Raw genomic sequence first — 16,537 nt, 5'->3', positions numbered from 1 at the left:
GTGCAGGGTGTGCGGCGCGGGGCCCCCCTGGACCCAGGGGCCCATGTGCCCCACACACCCTGCACCCATTATAGATACGCCCGATTACAGTAATACCTGGTAATAAGAATGCATCAGGTACTGTATTACTGAGCTGTGCAGATCTTGTGATGTTTGTGAATACATTTACAGATGTCAGGTGACTTGTCTGTTGGGTCATGTGACGTGCGTTCTTCTCTCCATCACCCTGTTTTGTTGTAAAGCATAGAAGAAACTTGTCGGTGATTGGCTTAGTTCCTAAAATAAAGAGTCAAATATACTGTAACAGATCTGTTGACTGTGGGGGGATTTTTGGAGTTATGTTTGCCTTGTAGAGTATTGACGCTATGTTACAATTTAGAGAGTTGCAGGCTCCACTCATGAATGCATCTGGTACCTCCCAAGGGTATGTTTAGTACCGTCGGGTGGCCCGGGCTGCCAGGAGATCTTCTAGGCCCAGGTAGAAGAATCTTGTGGCCATCTCCTATAGCATATTCTGGGCACTGTCTAAATGCGAGGTTGTGGAAAATCTTGACTATGCAACCTTTGGGGGGAGGGGGGTGGGGGAGGATGCTCCTACCTGCCAGGCCTGGGCCCTCATCTGTTTGCATCCCTGCATGCCAAGCTGCCAAAGGCTGAGATCTTCGGCAGTAACTGAGCAGCACAGTAGGGAAATGACTGATGTTTTGTGGTAAGGTCTCCAATGCATGAGGGAACCAATCCATTGTGATAATGTGGTGAATGCAAAAAAAAAAACACAACAACATACCTCCCAACATGACCCTCTCCAGGAGGGACAATGCTCTGGTCCTGGACTTCCCTGGTAAGAGGTGGGGCTGCAGCACAGTTCAAAAGTCAAATAGAGGAGCCACACCAACTGTCATTTCACACGCTGCCAAACATAATTGGCTGGGACTCACTGGCAGTTGGTGTGACTCCCCTATTTGAATTTTGGACTGTACCGCAGCCCCACCCCTGGATCCTCCACCAATCATAAATTATCAGGGAAGTCCAGGACCAGAGCATTGTGTCCTGCTGGAGAGGGTCATGTTGGGAGGTATGCATCAACCCTATTGCTGCTTTAAAACGTTTTGAGTCACAGTTCTCATTGTTCTGCTGTTCTCTGAGTATATGCAAATGCTGTCTAATGTGCTATATTTAAATACAACAAATAGTATCTGAATTACAATTCATTCTGTTCTGTGATAGTATTATGGTGATACCACTTTGTGTAAATTTTTCTGGCTTAAAGAACATTGCCAGCCTGTCTTTGGATTCCGGAAGGTCACCAACAAATTGGGATTCCAGCGGACATTCTTGGAGAGGCAGTAAATATGATGAGAGGTGGGGAGGAGCTGCAAGGTCTAGAGAGAATTTCAGTGGAAGACGTGGGTATTGAACTGCAGGAAGGGGGTCGGCAAATGCGGGGGGAGATAGATGGAGAGGACTGGAGGTGGTGGTAGGATGAGCAAGGTGGGGGAAGGCCTGCATGAAGAAAGACGAGGAGGGAGAGAGAGAGGGAGAGAGAGGAATAAAGCCACAGGTGTGAGAAGAGGTAACTTACGGTCATCATTAATGTAGATAGCAAATGCTGTTCGGAAGTGAACATACTTAGGGAAAAGTATATTTATGTGCTTATTTTGCGTCAGACTACTCTCAAGCTCTACAAACAGCAGCATATGCTCCAGGCATATCTCCACAATAGTAAAGATGACATCAAGAAAGCTTAGCAATAGCGTAGAGATGAGGCTGGACAGTGGGCCTGATTCAGAGCCGCTCGTAAGCGGCCGCTAGTTCGCACAACTGCGCATGAGTATGGGACGTAATGCGCATACGCAAATGAGTCATTGCGGTCAGAAATCGTGCGCTCGCAAAACAGCGAGGGGCTACTAATTTGATTGACAGAATGTACCGTTTGTGGGTGGTAACAGGGGAAGGTGGAGATCCGAACGCAGGCGTGCCAAATGGTAAAAAGGGCGTTTAATGGGAGTGCATAATTAGTAAAGGAGCATCATCGACCACGTCACTTGGTTGTCTTTTAGCCTGAACTGCTCGCAGTGATTGCGGTAGGAAAATCCTACCACAACCACTGCGAGAAGTTCAGATGCCTTTCGATGTTCCCGATTAATCTAATAAATACAGGAGATGATGTGTGTTGCGAACGGCAAAGGGGCATCTTTACAAAATAGCGAGCGCATTTTTCATTCGCTCGCTCAGACATAGAGGCGTCAACAAACCGCAAAGAGCGAGCGCTCAATTTAAATAGCCGGCCCCTTTTTTGGAACGACCGTCCGCAAATAGCGTCCGGGTCTGAATCAGGCCCTGTGTCTGTAGTAAATGCTTTAACACATTACCCTACTTGTACACAATATAATAATATAACAAAGTATTTTATAAACAAAAGAGAATAGTGTCTTGAAGGTTAATACATGGAAAGATGCATTTTCCATATAAAGTGTAATTGAATTCAAAACAAAATATGAATACAGATTAAATACAAACATATGTTGTTTTGCCCTTTGAAAATTAAATGGGAACCTTCTTTTCTTCAGTAGTCCAGGAGGACATTCCACCTTGTAGCGGCCCACCCGAATATGTGATGTCATGAAGTCATGCTTAGGGAGTGGGGCCACCAGCACCAGTAAAAAGGGCACTACACTTCATGTGGCTCTAAAGGCTGCAGGGTGCTGTACCAGGCACCCTGCAAGCCAAATGTAGGTGCTGTGGGCCATTGACTGTGCCACCCCCAGGTCCTCCTGCACCCTAGGTGGTGGTGCAGCTCAAACTCCCCTAGTTACAGCCCTGTGTTCTTGGCCTACACTTACCTTGCACTGCACAATCAGATAACAGTTCTACACCACTCAGTATGGTAATAATATAAGAGCAATAAATTATATTCTGTCTAAAGATCAAGAGCAATGCTACTGTAGGATAGTTTCCCAGGGCAATATCCTTATTTGGACATTTTGCCGTAATCCTGACTCTTGGCACACACAAAACAGATATATGGGAATCTATTAGACCTTATCTGGGATCTACATAAAGTGTGTAGTGGAACGTATAATCAAAACTTGCAATAACTCCTGGAACTTTGGTGCTCTGCTTTTTTATTTCAAATGAGCCCTACGTTATGGTGCAGTCGGCCTGATTTTTTTTTTAATGAAAAAAAAAAAGAAAAGAAATAAAGTTAACAAACTCTGAAGACAAATATTATAAACCTGCCTTTGTCTTTGGAAATTGGAGATAGTTGCTATTTGAACAGCAGATAGAAAATACATATTTTTCTACTGTTTAAATAGCAAGTGAAATTATCTTTGCACTGTAGAGAAGACCAGAAGAAAAGTAAATGAACTACACTGGCCATAATCATGTGCCATCCTTAGAAATGAGCGAAGCTGCACTAAGTGTTGCATTGTAGTGACCCATTGCCATGCAGAGACACCCATCTATCAGCCGAAGAGAAACGGCTGAGATATGTATCCAGTGTTGCCAACTTTGAAATGGAAAACAAGCAACCTAAAAGTAAAAAAAAGCCCAAAACGATCCTAAAAAACCCAATAAAAAGCCCAATTAATGGGGGTGTCTCTTTGTCCTCACTCTCTACCTGCCTAACTTCCTTTATTCCCCCTCTTCTCTAACCTAAATATATTAGTGTGTGCACAGCCTTATCTGCCTATATTGCTTTTCTCCCTCTCCACCAGCCTCCATATTTTTACCTCCTCCCTCGTTTCATACCTCATTCCCTTGCCAATCTTCAGCTGGGTACACACTTGCCGATGTGTGTACCCAGCGATGCGATGCTGGACCACGCAATATATATTGGGCAGTCGATACAAACTGCACGATGTGGTGATCAAACATCCGATATGTCGGGCACCGGCTCCATCCACTATGCCAGCGTCGGCATCTGGGTCGTTTCATCGGCCCTACATGCAGGCCGACGGAACGACCCCTATGGACGACCCATGGGAGTGCGCAGGGTCGCGCATAGTGGGTACACACTGGCCGATGTGGACGATATGTCAGCCCAATCAGCAGGATCAGGCAACATATCATCTAGTGTGTGTACCCATCTTTCCTTTACCTGACTCCCCATTCCTATCACCCCTCTTCTTTACCTCCTTCATTCCTGTCACCTGTCTAATTCCATTATCCCCTCTTTTTAACAGCCTCAGTCATTTTAACTCGCCCCCATGTACCTTCCTCATTTCTATCATCTAGTTTACCTCTCCTTCGTGACTGCCCCCTCCAAGTTCACCCTGTCCACTGGCTACTGCCCTCTATTCCCCAGACACAGCCTTCCCCCCTCCCTCTGTCACTACCAGTGCAAAACACACACACACACTTACCTCCAGGGGTGCCTCCCAGGAGCGTTTCTAGAGAGGAGGGGACCCGTGAGCAGTCTCCGACATGGGCCCCCTCCTCTCTGCCCGGCGGCCGGCAGCGCACTGAGCTGTACGCGGCCAGCGCCGGAGTTATAGACTCTGGGCACTAGAGTATGCCCAAAGTCTATAGTGTATGCACAGATCACCGGGAAAATGGCCGCAGCGGCCATTTTCCCTGTACTGCGCGTGCGCAAACGACGGGGAAAATTGCCGCCACGGCCATTTTCCAGTCGTTTTACAGCGCCGGACCCCCGCGCCGATGTGGAACTCCGGAGAGGTAAGTAATATTATGGGTACAGGGTGTGCGGTGCGGGGCCCCCCTGGACCCAGGGGCGCGTGTTCCCCGCACACCCTGCACCCATTATAGATACGCCCCTGGTGCCTTGGCAATGCACACAAAAAAAACAAGCGACCTTAAAAAAAAAACAAGCCCAAAAGCAAGCAACTTGCAAAAAACAAGAAGCCCAATTCTGCTTGTTATAAGCGGACTTGGCAACTATGTATGTATCACTCCAAATCGTTCTCACACTCGTAAAGACGCACATGCAGCCCGCGACGCATGCTCACAACAAAGTATCATGCGACTTATAATCAGGCTCACAATCTTCTACTTGCGATTTTGCTGTTCCTCGGTACATTTGTTTTCCATTTCCATTTTGCAGAATTTAATGAATAATGAATGAATTCTCCTGTATATTGTAGGGCGAACCTTTAAGGTCAAATACTCGGGGGAGGCATTTTCTCAAAGATCTGCGTATGCCCAGGAGATCAAATAATTGGGAAAATTACGCCATTTCCTGGAGCATCATGGGGCTTAAGTGACACCTAAAAAAAAGTGCATACAAAGTGAGCGTATTTTCACCCATATGCCATATACTGTGCATTTATATATATATATTTTATTTTATTTTTTTTGCTAAAAACCAAAGCTGGAATCCCTCCTGTCAAAGCCACAGGGAAATTTAGGAGCCCACATTACTGTCTATTCAAACTCTCTTAATACACATAATTTATTATGGAAGTGTATACATTTATTTATGTTTTTGAAATACCTGGGGTTACATTTGTAGTAGCCAATTTCACCACTAAATCATGAAGGGTAATGTCACGCAAATGATTAAAACTCTGGCCTTTAACTACACCACTTACATAATAATGAATACAGATTGGGAATGCGGTATTATGGAATGTACTCGATTGATTATTATGTATCATTAGCAATTAGGCGTTTATCTTACAGTTCAACTGCCAGAATTTGAAATAACAAAAATTGAACAAAATTACTCTGTTTCATGATCCACTCTGCGGGGCTGATTCTAATTATGGAGCAAAAGCAAAAAAGCCAGTAACTGTGCATCTTGGCATCTCAGATGCATTGTAAAAATAAAGCTGTCCAGCATTTTGTGGGCTACATGCAAAAGCAGCCAGTATTTACCCTGCATGCAAAAATAATAAATGTATTTGCACCCCTTGCAGTGCAACATGGTTTGTCCAGGTGCAAAGTTACTTGTTTCTATTTGCTTTGTCTCCTACTCAGAAATAGCCCCTATGTGTAGCAAAAACAAACAAATAATTGGTATATTTAAAAACAATGACTTTGATCAATACATTTGAATGTAAATCATGCAGAAAATTACAAATTGATATGAAATCTTCTTACGTCTGTACTTAAAAATCCAGGTCCAAAAAGATTGTGTTAGAATAACACCGTCTTCAAATCCCTAGATTTTGTTACTACTGTAGTAAGTGGCCATGGTACTTATTTTTCTTTTGTAGTGCTTACCTCCTAACTCCTAGGATTCTAATATATTGTTAATACATAAAGAGACATTTCATTAAATTTGACTATATTCATCATAATATTGAATAGAATTTTTGAGTGAGAGCCAGTGTACGATCGACAACTTTACTCTGCTTTTCCAATTGCTTATGGATTACAAAGAATGGAGATTGGTGTAGTGTTTGGTATTAGAGAAGTGACAGCAACAATGGGCATGTCAATTGTACAGTTTTCTGTCTTTGATAAGTGCTTCTTAGGGCATTATGTATTATTAGAAATGTTTCCTTTAGAATTACGGAATTTTGCAGCAATACTTACTATTATACCACAATTTGCCCACACTCCCCTATCCAGTGAGATCCAGCGTATAGTCCTTTTCTGTGTTGCTTCCAGCAAAGGGTTAATGTGAAAACTGCTCGTGAAGCAGCTGCCTGTTGAAGACAAAAAAGCTTTGCGGAGTTGCCATTGCTATCAGTGAGGTTCTTATCGGTTATACCACATGTAGATGCCCTAACCTAGCGGCCAAAAGCTTGACTTTCTGCTGCTTGAAAAATTCAGTTAAGCTGCCGTTCCCATAAGGTCATTCTGTGGGGATGGCGGTAATTGACAATAAGAGGGTAAGGACGGATAAATGGCCCGGAACAGGTAAAAGCCTCTATGTTCTTGTCGGTTACGCAATAAAGTTGGCTTTCCATTGATTCATGCAGTTAAGCTCTAATTTTGAAATTATCATGAATTGCAAATCAATTTCTACCGTGTTTCCCCGATAATAAGACACTCTTATTTTTTTTTTTGTTCAAAAAAACACCATAGGGCTTATTTTCGGGGTAGGTCTTATATTAATTAACATCGACAGCAGTGCCCCTTATGCAGGTTCCCTTGTAGAAGTGCCCCTTATGCAGCCCCCCCCCCTTGCAGGCCCCCTTGTAGAATTGACCCTTGTGCAGGCCCCCCCTTGCAGGCCCCCTTGTAGAAGTGACCCTTATGCAGGCCCCCCCTTGCAGGCCCCCATGTAGCAGTGTCCCTTATTGCAGTGCACTTACCTGACTCGCCGCCGTCTGGGATGTCGCTCTCACTTGCGCGCTGACTGGATCTAACATGATCCAGCAGGCGCGGCCGCACAGGATCCTAAGCGCGCGGGTGACGTCATGGCGTCACCCGCGCACTGCATGACTGGGAACGCTGGTCTCTGCAGCGTTCCCAGCTCAAAATGAGATTCAGGTAGGTCTTATTTTCGGGGTAGGGCTTAATTTGGACCGGGTTACAAAATTAAGGGTAGGGCTTATTTTCGGGGTAGGTCTTATTATCGGGGAAACACGGTATATTAACCAACATCTCTTCTGTGGGAATTTTTCACATTTGTGTCAAAGATCTTGCAACGTAATTAGACGCAGCTTGTTAGCTAAGGCTAATTAGCATTACTCCTAATATCGGGACTGTGCATCTTAAGTGCTGCTATGTTGATTGCATGAAATTATATGTATGAGTTTTCCTTACTATATATGTTACTATAATAGCAAAATACAGGAGCAATGTGCTATATATACAGCATATTAATGATGTAGAATGGACAATAATGATTGCGGTTCTAGACATGCTTCTGCCATCTACCTGTTGAACACAGGGATTCACTGCACATACTCCAGACCACGTAAAGGCTCAGAACCACAGAGTGAGGGCGTAGGGGCACTGTTGATAGCTCCGTCATAGGGTTGTGCTAAGCGTGTGTATAGTCTGTGTCTGGTTTTCAAGTTTTTTATGTTTCATTTTAATGTTCCGCCCATTGAAGCACAGTACTGCTTGTTTAAGCTTATATCTATAGTGCTCAAGGCATTTATTGATTGGCTTCTACATGCCCTTGGACCTATAATGGAATGCACAGGGATTCATTAGAGTTAGGGGTAAATCCGTCTGGGAGGTGCAATCATCTGCAGGTGGAAAAGCCATCTCCAGGGAAAATTTCCCTGCCAGGACAGATGACAATGTGATACAAAGCAGTTGTATTGTAATAATAATAATAACATCCTAAAGTCCTGATCCTTGATCTTCAAAATTGCCCTTGAGCTCCCTGTGTCACCTCTACGCTGTCCCCTGCCAGCCGAAAACACATAGGATCCGTGATAGGTTCACCTACCTATGTGTTTTTGCCATTGCTCCACATCAGGTCCCGAAAAGAAATCCCCGATAAGTGCCGAGATCGGGCCGGACTTCGGGGCTAATTGTCTCAATAATATAACAGATGTATTTTAAACTACACTTCAATCGATTGTATAATATCCCATAATGTTCAGAGCATAACACTCAGTATTCTTTATTTCAACAGCTTCAATAGTTATTGGAAAGTGGTGGTGTGAGATGGAGCCATGCTTAGAAGGGGAAGAATGTAAGACCCTCCCAGATAACTCAGGATGGATGTGTGCAACTGGCAATAAGATAAAGACCACACGAGTAAGTATCACCTGGTCCTCAGGAAACACAGGGGTCTATGTACTAAGCCTTGGTGAGAAATAAAGTGGATGGAGATAAAGTACCAACCAATCAGCTCCTAACTGTCACTTTTCAAGCACAGCCTGTAACATGACAGTTAGGAGCTGATTGGTACTTTATCGCTCCACTTTCTCTCCCTAAGGCTTGGTACATCTACCCCTTAGAGAGGAAATTGTTATATTATTATACTCTAACGTAACAGTTTAATTTACATCCTGCAATAGCAGTTTCCTAAAATGTTTACGTACTTCTTTATTAGTAGTAAAAATAAATCTATTTAAAAAAACTAGTGTATTAGGTTGATGTTTTCCATAGAAAAAGAACAATGTTATATAAATAGTTAGACTGGTCACTCTCCTGGGGACTGATATTTAATAATTAAAAATCATTGCGTTTTACATACAAGCATCAGCACCGACAAATGATCTTGTGAGCGGATTTTAAATTGCACAGGAATAAAAAGAAGAAAAGACTTGGGCTAGAATACATTACCCGTAAGAACTTATCAGAGATTTCTATCCCACCCTGAGATATACGCTACATATTAATATCACAAGGTTTCATGCAAACGCCTGGCGTTTCTTTCAATCACGTCCCACTGAACCTCTCAATAGGAATTACAGGCAGAACAGGTATCTCGCTTACTAAAATCTGAAAAAAATATTTGTATTTACCCTGATTACATACGTTATTTCAATGTATTTCTAAATATCTATTTAAACTCGTAGGGCCCGTGGGTCTCCCATTAAAAACGTGACCACCCAAACTTAGCATAAGCTGGTGCTGTCTGGGTGTCCCCTTGTATTAGCAGTAACTAGCCCGGAATATTAGTACTGCTGCTGATTTCTGAGTACTGGGGATGGGGCGCTAAGTTGGTTGATTTATTTATTTACCTTCTACTTAAAAGGCAGTCTTTGTCATCATTGTGATAATAACTAGCATATCTTCAGTGCTGCCTCATGAGATATACATAAATATTACATTTAGGTTCGGGAGTTCAAAATTGCAGCCTACCCTAAATTAGACCCAAAATGATCTAAGTTCAAGACTGCAAAGACATGTAGTAATAGATTACAGGCCTCGGGTACTTCATACAGTATGTATGCATTCAAGCAGAGAATTGTTAACATGAGTAGTTTTACTGTATACTGTATAATATCCTGGAATGAATACATAGTCGTCTGTAATTTGACATAGTGTCCAAGTGCGCTATACTCCCTATCAGGACATGTTCGTTCAACACGGTTATATAATAATATACTGCAGAGTTTGTTAATAAATAGAAAAATTGCAGCAATTACAGGGACACATTTCTTGGCATATATTTTTAAAAGCTGGGACAGTCCTTGGAAAATAGGGATAAATAGTCATTATTCAAGTAGCCTCTTACAATCTCCAGCAACTAATCTAAAAGTTGCTTCCATTAGACTAATTTATGTGAGCTGAAAGATAATATCTGATTGGTTACCGTGGTTACTATGGGATAGGTCATTGTATTACGTTATATATAGCCTGTAGGAATGATATGACAAATGGTATTTAATCTTTAAGGCCTGATTCAGCAGGAGACGCTAATGCGATCCCAGCTGCTATTTAGCACGGAACGCAGCTGTAAAAATATGCTAATTGTTCAAAAGCTGACCCGGGCAACATCGGTAACATCAACGCAGATCGGACAGCAAAGCAACCATTGCGGCAGGTCTGTCCTATCTCAAATACTGCAGCTCTTCTCGCACGCAGAGAGGTCTTGTGCTGCGAAAGCAATCGCAATGGCAAATGCACGCCCACGGAACGGCATTTAAAAGGTCACACACGCCTGCGTTTACCTAACCACCCCCGTTACATCCCCCAAACACTGACCGCATGACATTCACCTTGCGAGTGATTCCAATGTGCATACGTAATCGCAAGGTGATTGCGACCCGTGCGCAGTGCGAATTACACATATGCGCAATGGCAAAAAATCGCCCGATCTGAGTAAATAGCAGAAATGCGTCTGCTGCTGAATCCCACCCTTAGACGTTAACTTCTTGCATACGTAACATGTTTTATCCCAACATGCAACAGATAATATCTATATATAACCCATTTGTCTACTAATTTCAGAATTGAACATTTTATTAGCACTTCATGTACCTAAAACAAAGTGATATAAGTGATTTATGTTATTTTATTTTTTTGGTGTGGGAGATTTCTTTTTTTTAATATTAAGATGCAACATGTTTCATTTTTGGCGGGCGAGGTTTACATTTTTGTTTTGTTTTTAAGTTTCAGGGTCACTCATGACCACCTTCATGCAAGGCACGATGGCATCTGAGAGGCCCTGAAACCTAGTAGGTACAGTTACTGTTACACTGATAATTAGCCGTACCATTGCCGGTCACTGTTGTCTTTCTTGATTTTTTTTGTTTATTTGAATAAAACCCATAGTCATCATTACCAGTAGGCATCCTAGGTTTGCAGCAAGAATGACTATATGGAGACTATGTTACCTCGCTGCAGCTTACACATCTTGTTTTCCTTTTTTTTTTTAAAGTGTAATCTGTTTTTTACCACTTAGATGCCCTTCATTTGTTTATCCACCCTCTCCCTCTCCCCTTTAAACCATCTAAAGTATCTGGTCCTATTAGTATTTCCATAATTGTTCATTATGTATTATAATTATAATGTTAAATGGAGTTTTCAAAATGAAAATATTTTGTTTTATATTTCCCGGGAAACTGTGAACAATGGTGATGTCACTTTGGGGGAGATATATCAAACCATCTGATTAGGATGGAATCAGTATGATTTACCGCCGGCCACACGGCCGGCGGTTCTAGTCCTGGCAGCGGCAGACCGGCAAATGAGGAAATCCCGATCATCCCTAAGGTAAGTACAACTAACCTAATTCTACCCCCTAACCCTCCCTTAGGGGTGCCTAACCCTAACCTCCCCCCCAAGTGCCTAACCCTAACCCCCCTCTAAGTACCTAACCCTAACCCCACCTTCCCCGCAGCCTAACCCTAAGTCTCCTGGGGGGTGCCTAACCCTAACCCCCCTCTAAGTGCCTAAACCTAACCCCACCTTCCCCACAGCCTAACCCTAAGTCTCTTGGGGGGTGCCTAACCCTAACCTCCCCCCAGGGGTGCCTAACCGTAACCCACCCTTCCCCTAGCCTAACCCTAAGTCCCCCCCGGGAGCCCCAAACCTGACCGCCCCCACCACAAGCCCTCCCCCCCGCGCGGCAGTCCGCGCCAGGCGCCCGGCTTACCCTCGATCGGTAAGCCGGGTGTCGGGCACCCGGCGTAGGTCTAATGACACTTGCCGGGATTAGACAGTCGGGAAGCCGGTGGTCGGCATTGCGTCCGCCGGCTTCCTGACTGCTTCCCGATTAGGACAAGTGGAGAAGTTGGCCATTGCAAACAATCAGATACTAGGGGGTACATTTACTAAGATGGGAGTTCTATTAAGAAGTTATATAGAACTCCCTTCTTAGTAAATTTACCCCTAGCTATCATTATATGTGGGAGATGTATCAAGCCTTTGAGAGAGATAAAGTGGAGAGAGATAAAGTACCAATGAATCAGCTCCTGGCTGTCATTTTACAGGCTGTGTTTGAAATATGACAGGAGCTCATTGGTTGGTACTTTATCTCTATCCACTCTATTTCTCTCAAAGGCTTTACATTTCCCCCATGGAATGAACAAGATAAATGATAGCTATAGTCCGATTGGTTGCTATGGGCAACTTCTCCACTTGTCTTCATTAGAAGGTTTCATACATCTCCTCCTAATCTACAGTTTATTCTTCCCATGAATAGACCATACTGCCTGCCTGGACTGCTGCCTTACAAGTTCTTTACAATCCGAGCTGCACAATTCTCTCCACTCATAGGGGGTAAATTTACTAAAGTGAGAGTTTTTGGAAGTGGAGATGTTGCCCATAGCAACCTATCAGATTCTAGCTATTGTCTTCTAGAAGGTGATAATTAAAGGTTAAGTAGAATCTGATTGGTTGCTATGGGCAACGTCTCCACTTCTAAAAACTCTCACTTTAGTAAATATACCCCTTACTCTGAGAAACTTGAGAAAGAGCGACAGTTTTTGCTATTATGCCATCACACTCTTTACTGCTTACATTATTTTACTGGTAACTACATTATTTTTATACAGTACAAGGGAGGCGTAATACTCTTCAGCACTGGAATGCCCCTGACTATAGAGCCACAAACAAGCATCAGTTGTCAGGAGTGAAATGCACTGTAACAGAGCACATACATAATTAATATTGTGTGCCGTGTATATAACTTGGATCTACTTTAGTAGGAAACAGCTGTGAGATAAACAAACGCCCGAGCTCCATGCGAGCGATTCGGCTGTGTTTGTCAGTCTTTGTCAGTGAAATCAGAACAAGAAGCTCTATATTGGCTACACTCTGACAGTCACTCTACATGCTGCATATCATTGTCTCATCGTATATGAAACAGCTCAAAGATAAAACTTCCATGTGTCTGTGCAGCATGGTAGAGGAACGGTTAGCTTCCTGCATTGCAGCACTGAAGTCATGGGTTCAATTCCAACCAGGGCCCAGTCTGCGTGGAGTTTGTATGTTCGCCTCCGTCTGCAAAGGGTTTCCTCCAGGTGCTCTGTTTTCATCCCACACAGTGTCGGACTGGGGCGTAAAGGGCCCATGTGGGGTATGCAGTGCTAGGGGCCCATGCTTAAGGGGTGTGGTCAGCCACCAGAGGGGATTTAGCTAGCTACTACAGCTGCTTAGCTAACCATTAGGCAAATCTTGCTGTAGTTTCTTTAGAAGTGCACCAGGAACCCATGTTTATCCATGGTCCTGCTCCACCAGGTAACCAATCCTCCAATAGAGTAACAATGTACAGAATAATTTGAGTGCGCAGTCTGGAACCTGACACTTAGAGGAAGGTTGGGGCCCCCAGACAGTGGGGCCCACTGGGGAATTCCCCTTTACCCCTGTGGGCCAGTCCAACCCTGATCCCACACACATACTGGCAAGTTAATTGGCTTTTGACAAAGATTAACACTGGTGGGGGGTAAACTGGAGCACCTGCATGAAATCCACATGCAGGAAGAACATACAAACTCCACACATATCCGTCCCCGTTTGGAATTGAACCCATGACCTCAGTGTTGTGAGCAAGGCTAACTACCGCAGAACCTTGCTGTCTAAATATATATTGTGTGTGTATAAATATGATGTATGGTTGGGTGATTGGATTGGATTCAATTAGTTTCAAGGGCATATTTATTTAGCATTATGCTAACAGTATGTGGACTATCTGGAAAAAATCTTGCTTGTGTATTCTCGAATCCCATGGTAGTGCAAGCAAAAAACAGGCAAGGTATCCCTAAAATAGTCATTGTTTGGTCTACCGCCGCTCATTGCGTCGTAACCAGGTGCTTTATTGAATGTGCCCCTATGAAACTGTAGGAGCCTGAGAAAATATATACTGTACAGTAGCAGATTTTCTTTTTAGGTACATTTTTCAACAGGCTAGGTTTATTTTTATACTTTTTATAGATTTTGATAAAGTATTTTTCAAATTATTTATTGCATAAATATCAAATAATGTTTACTGTTAATAGTACTTTTATTAGACAAACATCTGTGATAAATGTAATCGTTCAAGTGACGAATTGCAACACAATAGTGTGATTTGAAAAAGTTCAAATACTCTCAATTTATAACAATTCATCTAATAATGTAACCGATGTTAAAGATGACAACTTTCATTATTTCACACTGTATATATTTTAGGCTGTTTGATTTCCTTTTTTTTATGTCACATTCAGAGAAATCAAAAAAAATTTTTTATTGTTTAGCATTTTTTTCCAGTCATTTATTTATATTCTTTGTGTATTATTTTTTAGATCCACCCAAGATCCTAATCTTTTTCCTGATCGTCATCGCAAGGCCCTGCTAATGAGTGAGGAAGGCCATAGACTTTCATTCAAAAAGAAAAACACACACTAAGGATTTATAAGCCAAATGTCTTCACTTGCACTTTGACTTTTTATCGGAAAACTCTTAGTGGTTTCACTATGTGAAATAGGATCGTCACGCGGAGCAAAAAAAAAAAAAATCTCAGACTACCCTTTGACTTTGCCAAGAACAGGGCGGAACATTTTTGAATCTTTTTGTGTTGAAACAAGGAATCTTGTCACTATGGATTTGCAACTTTATATCATCTACAAATCATGTATATATCTCAAGAACCCATGACTGACAAATGAAAGAGTCTTTCCTTCCCTTTAAAGGGCCAGTATAATGTTTATATCGCTAAGGGAAAAACTGCCTGTACTGTACATCGATCATACTTTCCGTCAGACGCTGAGAAGCGTCAACGCATATTGGGAATCACGATCTTCCTTTAAATCCGGATGAACATGTTGATGAAATATGTTATTTTATTTTATTTTTTTCTATTGTGTTTCGGAGGCTTTTTATTCATGTGTGATTACAGCATGCAGGCTTTGATTATGTAAACATTTTTATTAAAATGGTCGCTCCCGCATCTTTCAATTAAGTATTTTTTACAGGAAGGTCAGCAGAGAGGGACATTTTTAAACAGGACACTGGGCGTTTGAGAATTTCTAACGAGAGGTTCATTGGTGTACGCCATCGCTGGTGGTGTATAAATGTATTATTATTGGTGTACATAGAATGTTGGCAGGATTTGTATAACCGGGGCTATCTGCAGTAATCCCTAGTCAATTCCACTGTTTTGCAATTGCTTATTCCTTCAACAGTAAAAGTCTCAATAAACATTATTTTGTTTGATTTTTATTTTCTTTTTCAATGCTTGGTAACGGTTACCTTGGGTTTGCAGTTTGGTGTTACAAAACAATTCTAAAGCATTATTTTACTGATGAGATATGTTAATTTTGTTCAATATTTCTTCAAATCCTGGATAATTAGCATTAAAGTGTACAACTTTGTCAGAGCTGTAACTAGACTTTTTGGTGCCCTGTGCCAGAAAGAGCATTGGTGCCCCCCTCATTTTTCAAAGGGATATAATGCACCCAAAAAAGGGCCATGGCTTCATGGGGAAGGGCCAGGGAAGAGATAGGAGAGGCCAGGAGATGCTGGGGATGAAATAAGAGGAAGCTACAAGTGAGAATGATAATATACAGCGTTGGCACCGGCCGCACTACCCTAGCTACGGCCCTGAACTTCATGTAATGTGCCATTTTTTTGTGCGAGTGTTTATGGCCTATAATTTGCTCTTGAGTTTGCACTTTCTGGGGCTAATTCAGAGTTGACTGCAGGACCATTTTGCAGACAGATCTTTAGATTTTTTAGCGCTTCATACGCCGCCGAGCTGAGGCTCTGATTCAGAGATGGACAGAATTGCAGAGCCGCATACAAGAGCTCCAAATACTCCATCTGCAATCCCAGCGCTGTGACCGAGGCTGAAGCTTACCGCAGCCTGGCCGAATCCTGGCAGAAAATCTGCGTCCACCAATGCAGAGCCTAGCTAACCATTCCTCTACCATGTAGCCCGTTTCCAGAAACTGTGACCAGCCACGCCCCTGCTCCGCCCAAATACCGCAGCAGCAAGATTGCATGACCCGTTCTGCTCATGAGCAGAAGGGGTCCTGCCCATGCGCAGACCCTAAAGCATCGGAGATGTGCAATAACCATCAGGTTAGCAGACATCTCTGAATCAGGCCCTGAAAATACACAAATTTGATTGACCAACGCGATAATCAGAGTTGGACACATATCCGCTTTTGGCTGAGTGGCTGTAAGTAGGCGGCAAGTGGGCATTCACATGTAGGATAAGTGTTACAATGGCGTGTGGACGGAATGGCGGTCTATCGAGGGGTGACCGCACGCAGTGATCTGTCTGATT

At 42.9% G+C, this 16,537-nt stretch overlaps 1 protein-coding gene across 3 annotated transcripts in view; it reads left to right on the top strand.

Moving 5' to 3' along the window:
* TAFA1 (TAFA chemokine like family member 1) overlaps positions 1-15,462 on the top strand; it is a 485,626-nt gene extending 470,164 nt beyond the window's left edge. Inside the window, exons 5-7 of one of the 3 annotated variants that reach the window (XR_015878473.1) lie at positions 8,507-8,631; positions 10,939-11,007; positions 14,553-15,462. Coding sequence is in view for 2 of the 3 variants with exons in the window: in XM_088473441.1 (XP_088329567.1) it covers positions 8,507-8,631; positions 10,939-10,956 (143 nt within the window). In the remaining variant the exon portion in view is untranslated. The remainder of the gene's footprint in view (positions 1-8,506; positions 8,632-10,938; positions 11,008-14,552) is intronic. The other 2 variants (XM_088473441.1, XM_088473442.1) reach the window with 2 other exon arrangements.
* The last annotated feature ends 1,075 nt before the right edge of the window (positions 15,463-16,537 follow it).

Source organism: Taudactylus pleione, unplaced genomic scaffold, assembly GCF_031769625.1.
Source record: "Taudactylus pleione unplaced genomic scaffold, aTauple2 ptg000135l, whole genome shotgun sequence".
Taxonomy (NCBI): Eukaryota; Metazoa; Chordata; class Amphibia; order Anura; family Myobatrachidae; genus Taudactylus; species Taudactylus pleione.
Note: the sequence above shows the minus strand (reverse complement) of the source record. Positions and strands in the feature narration are given on the sequence as shown.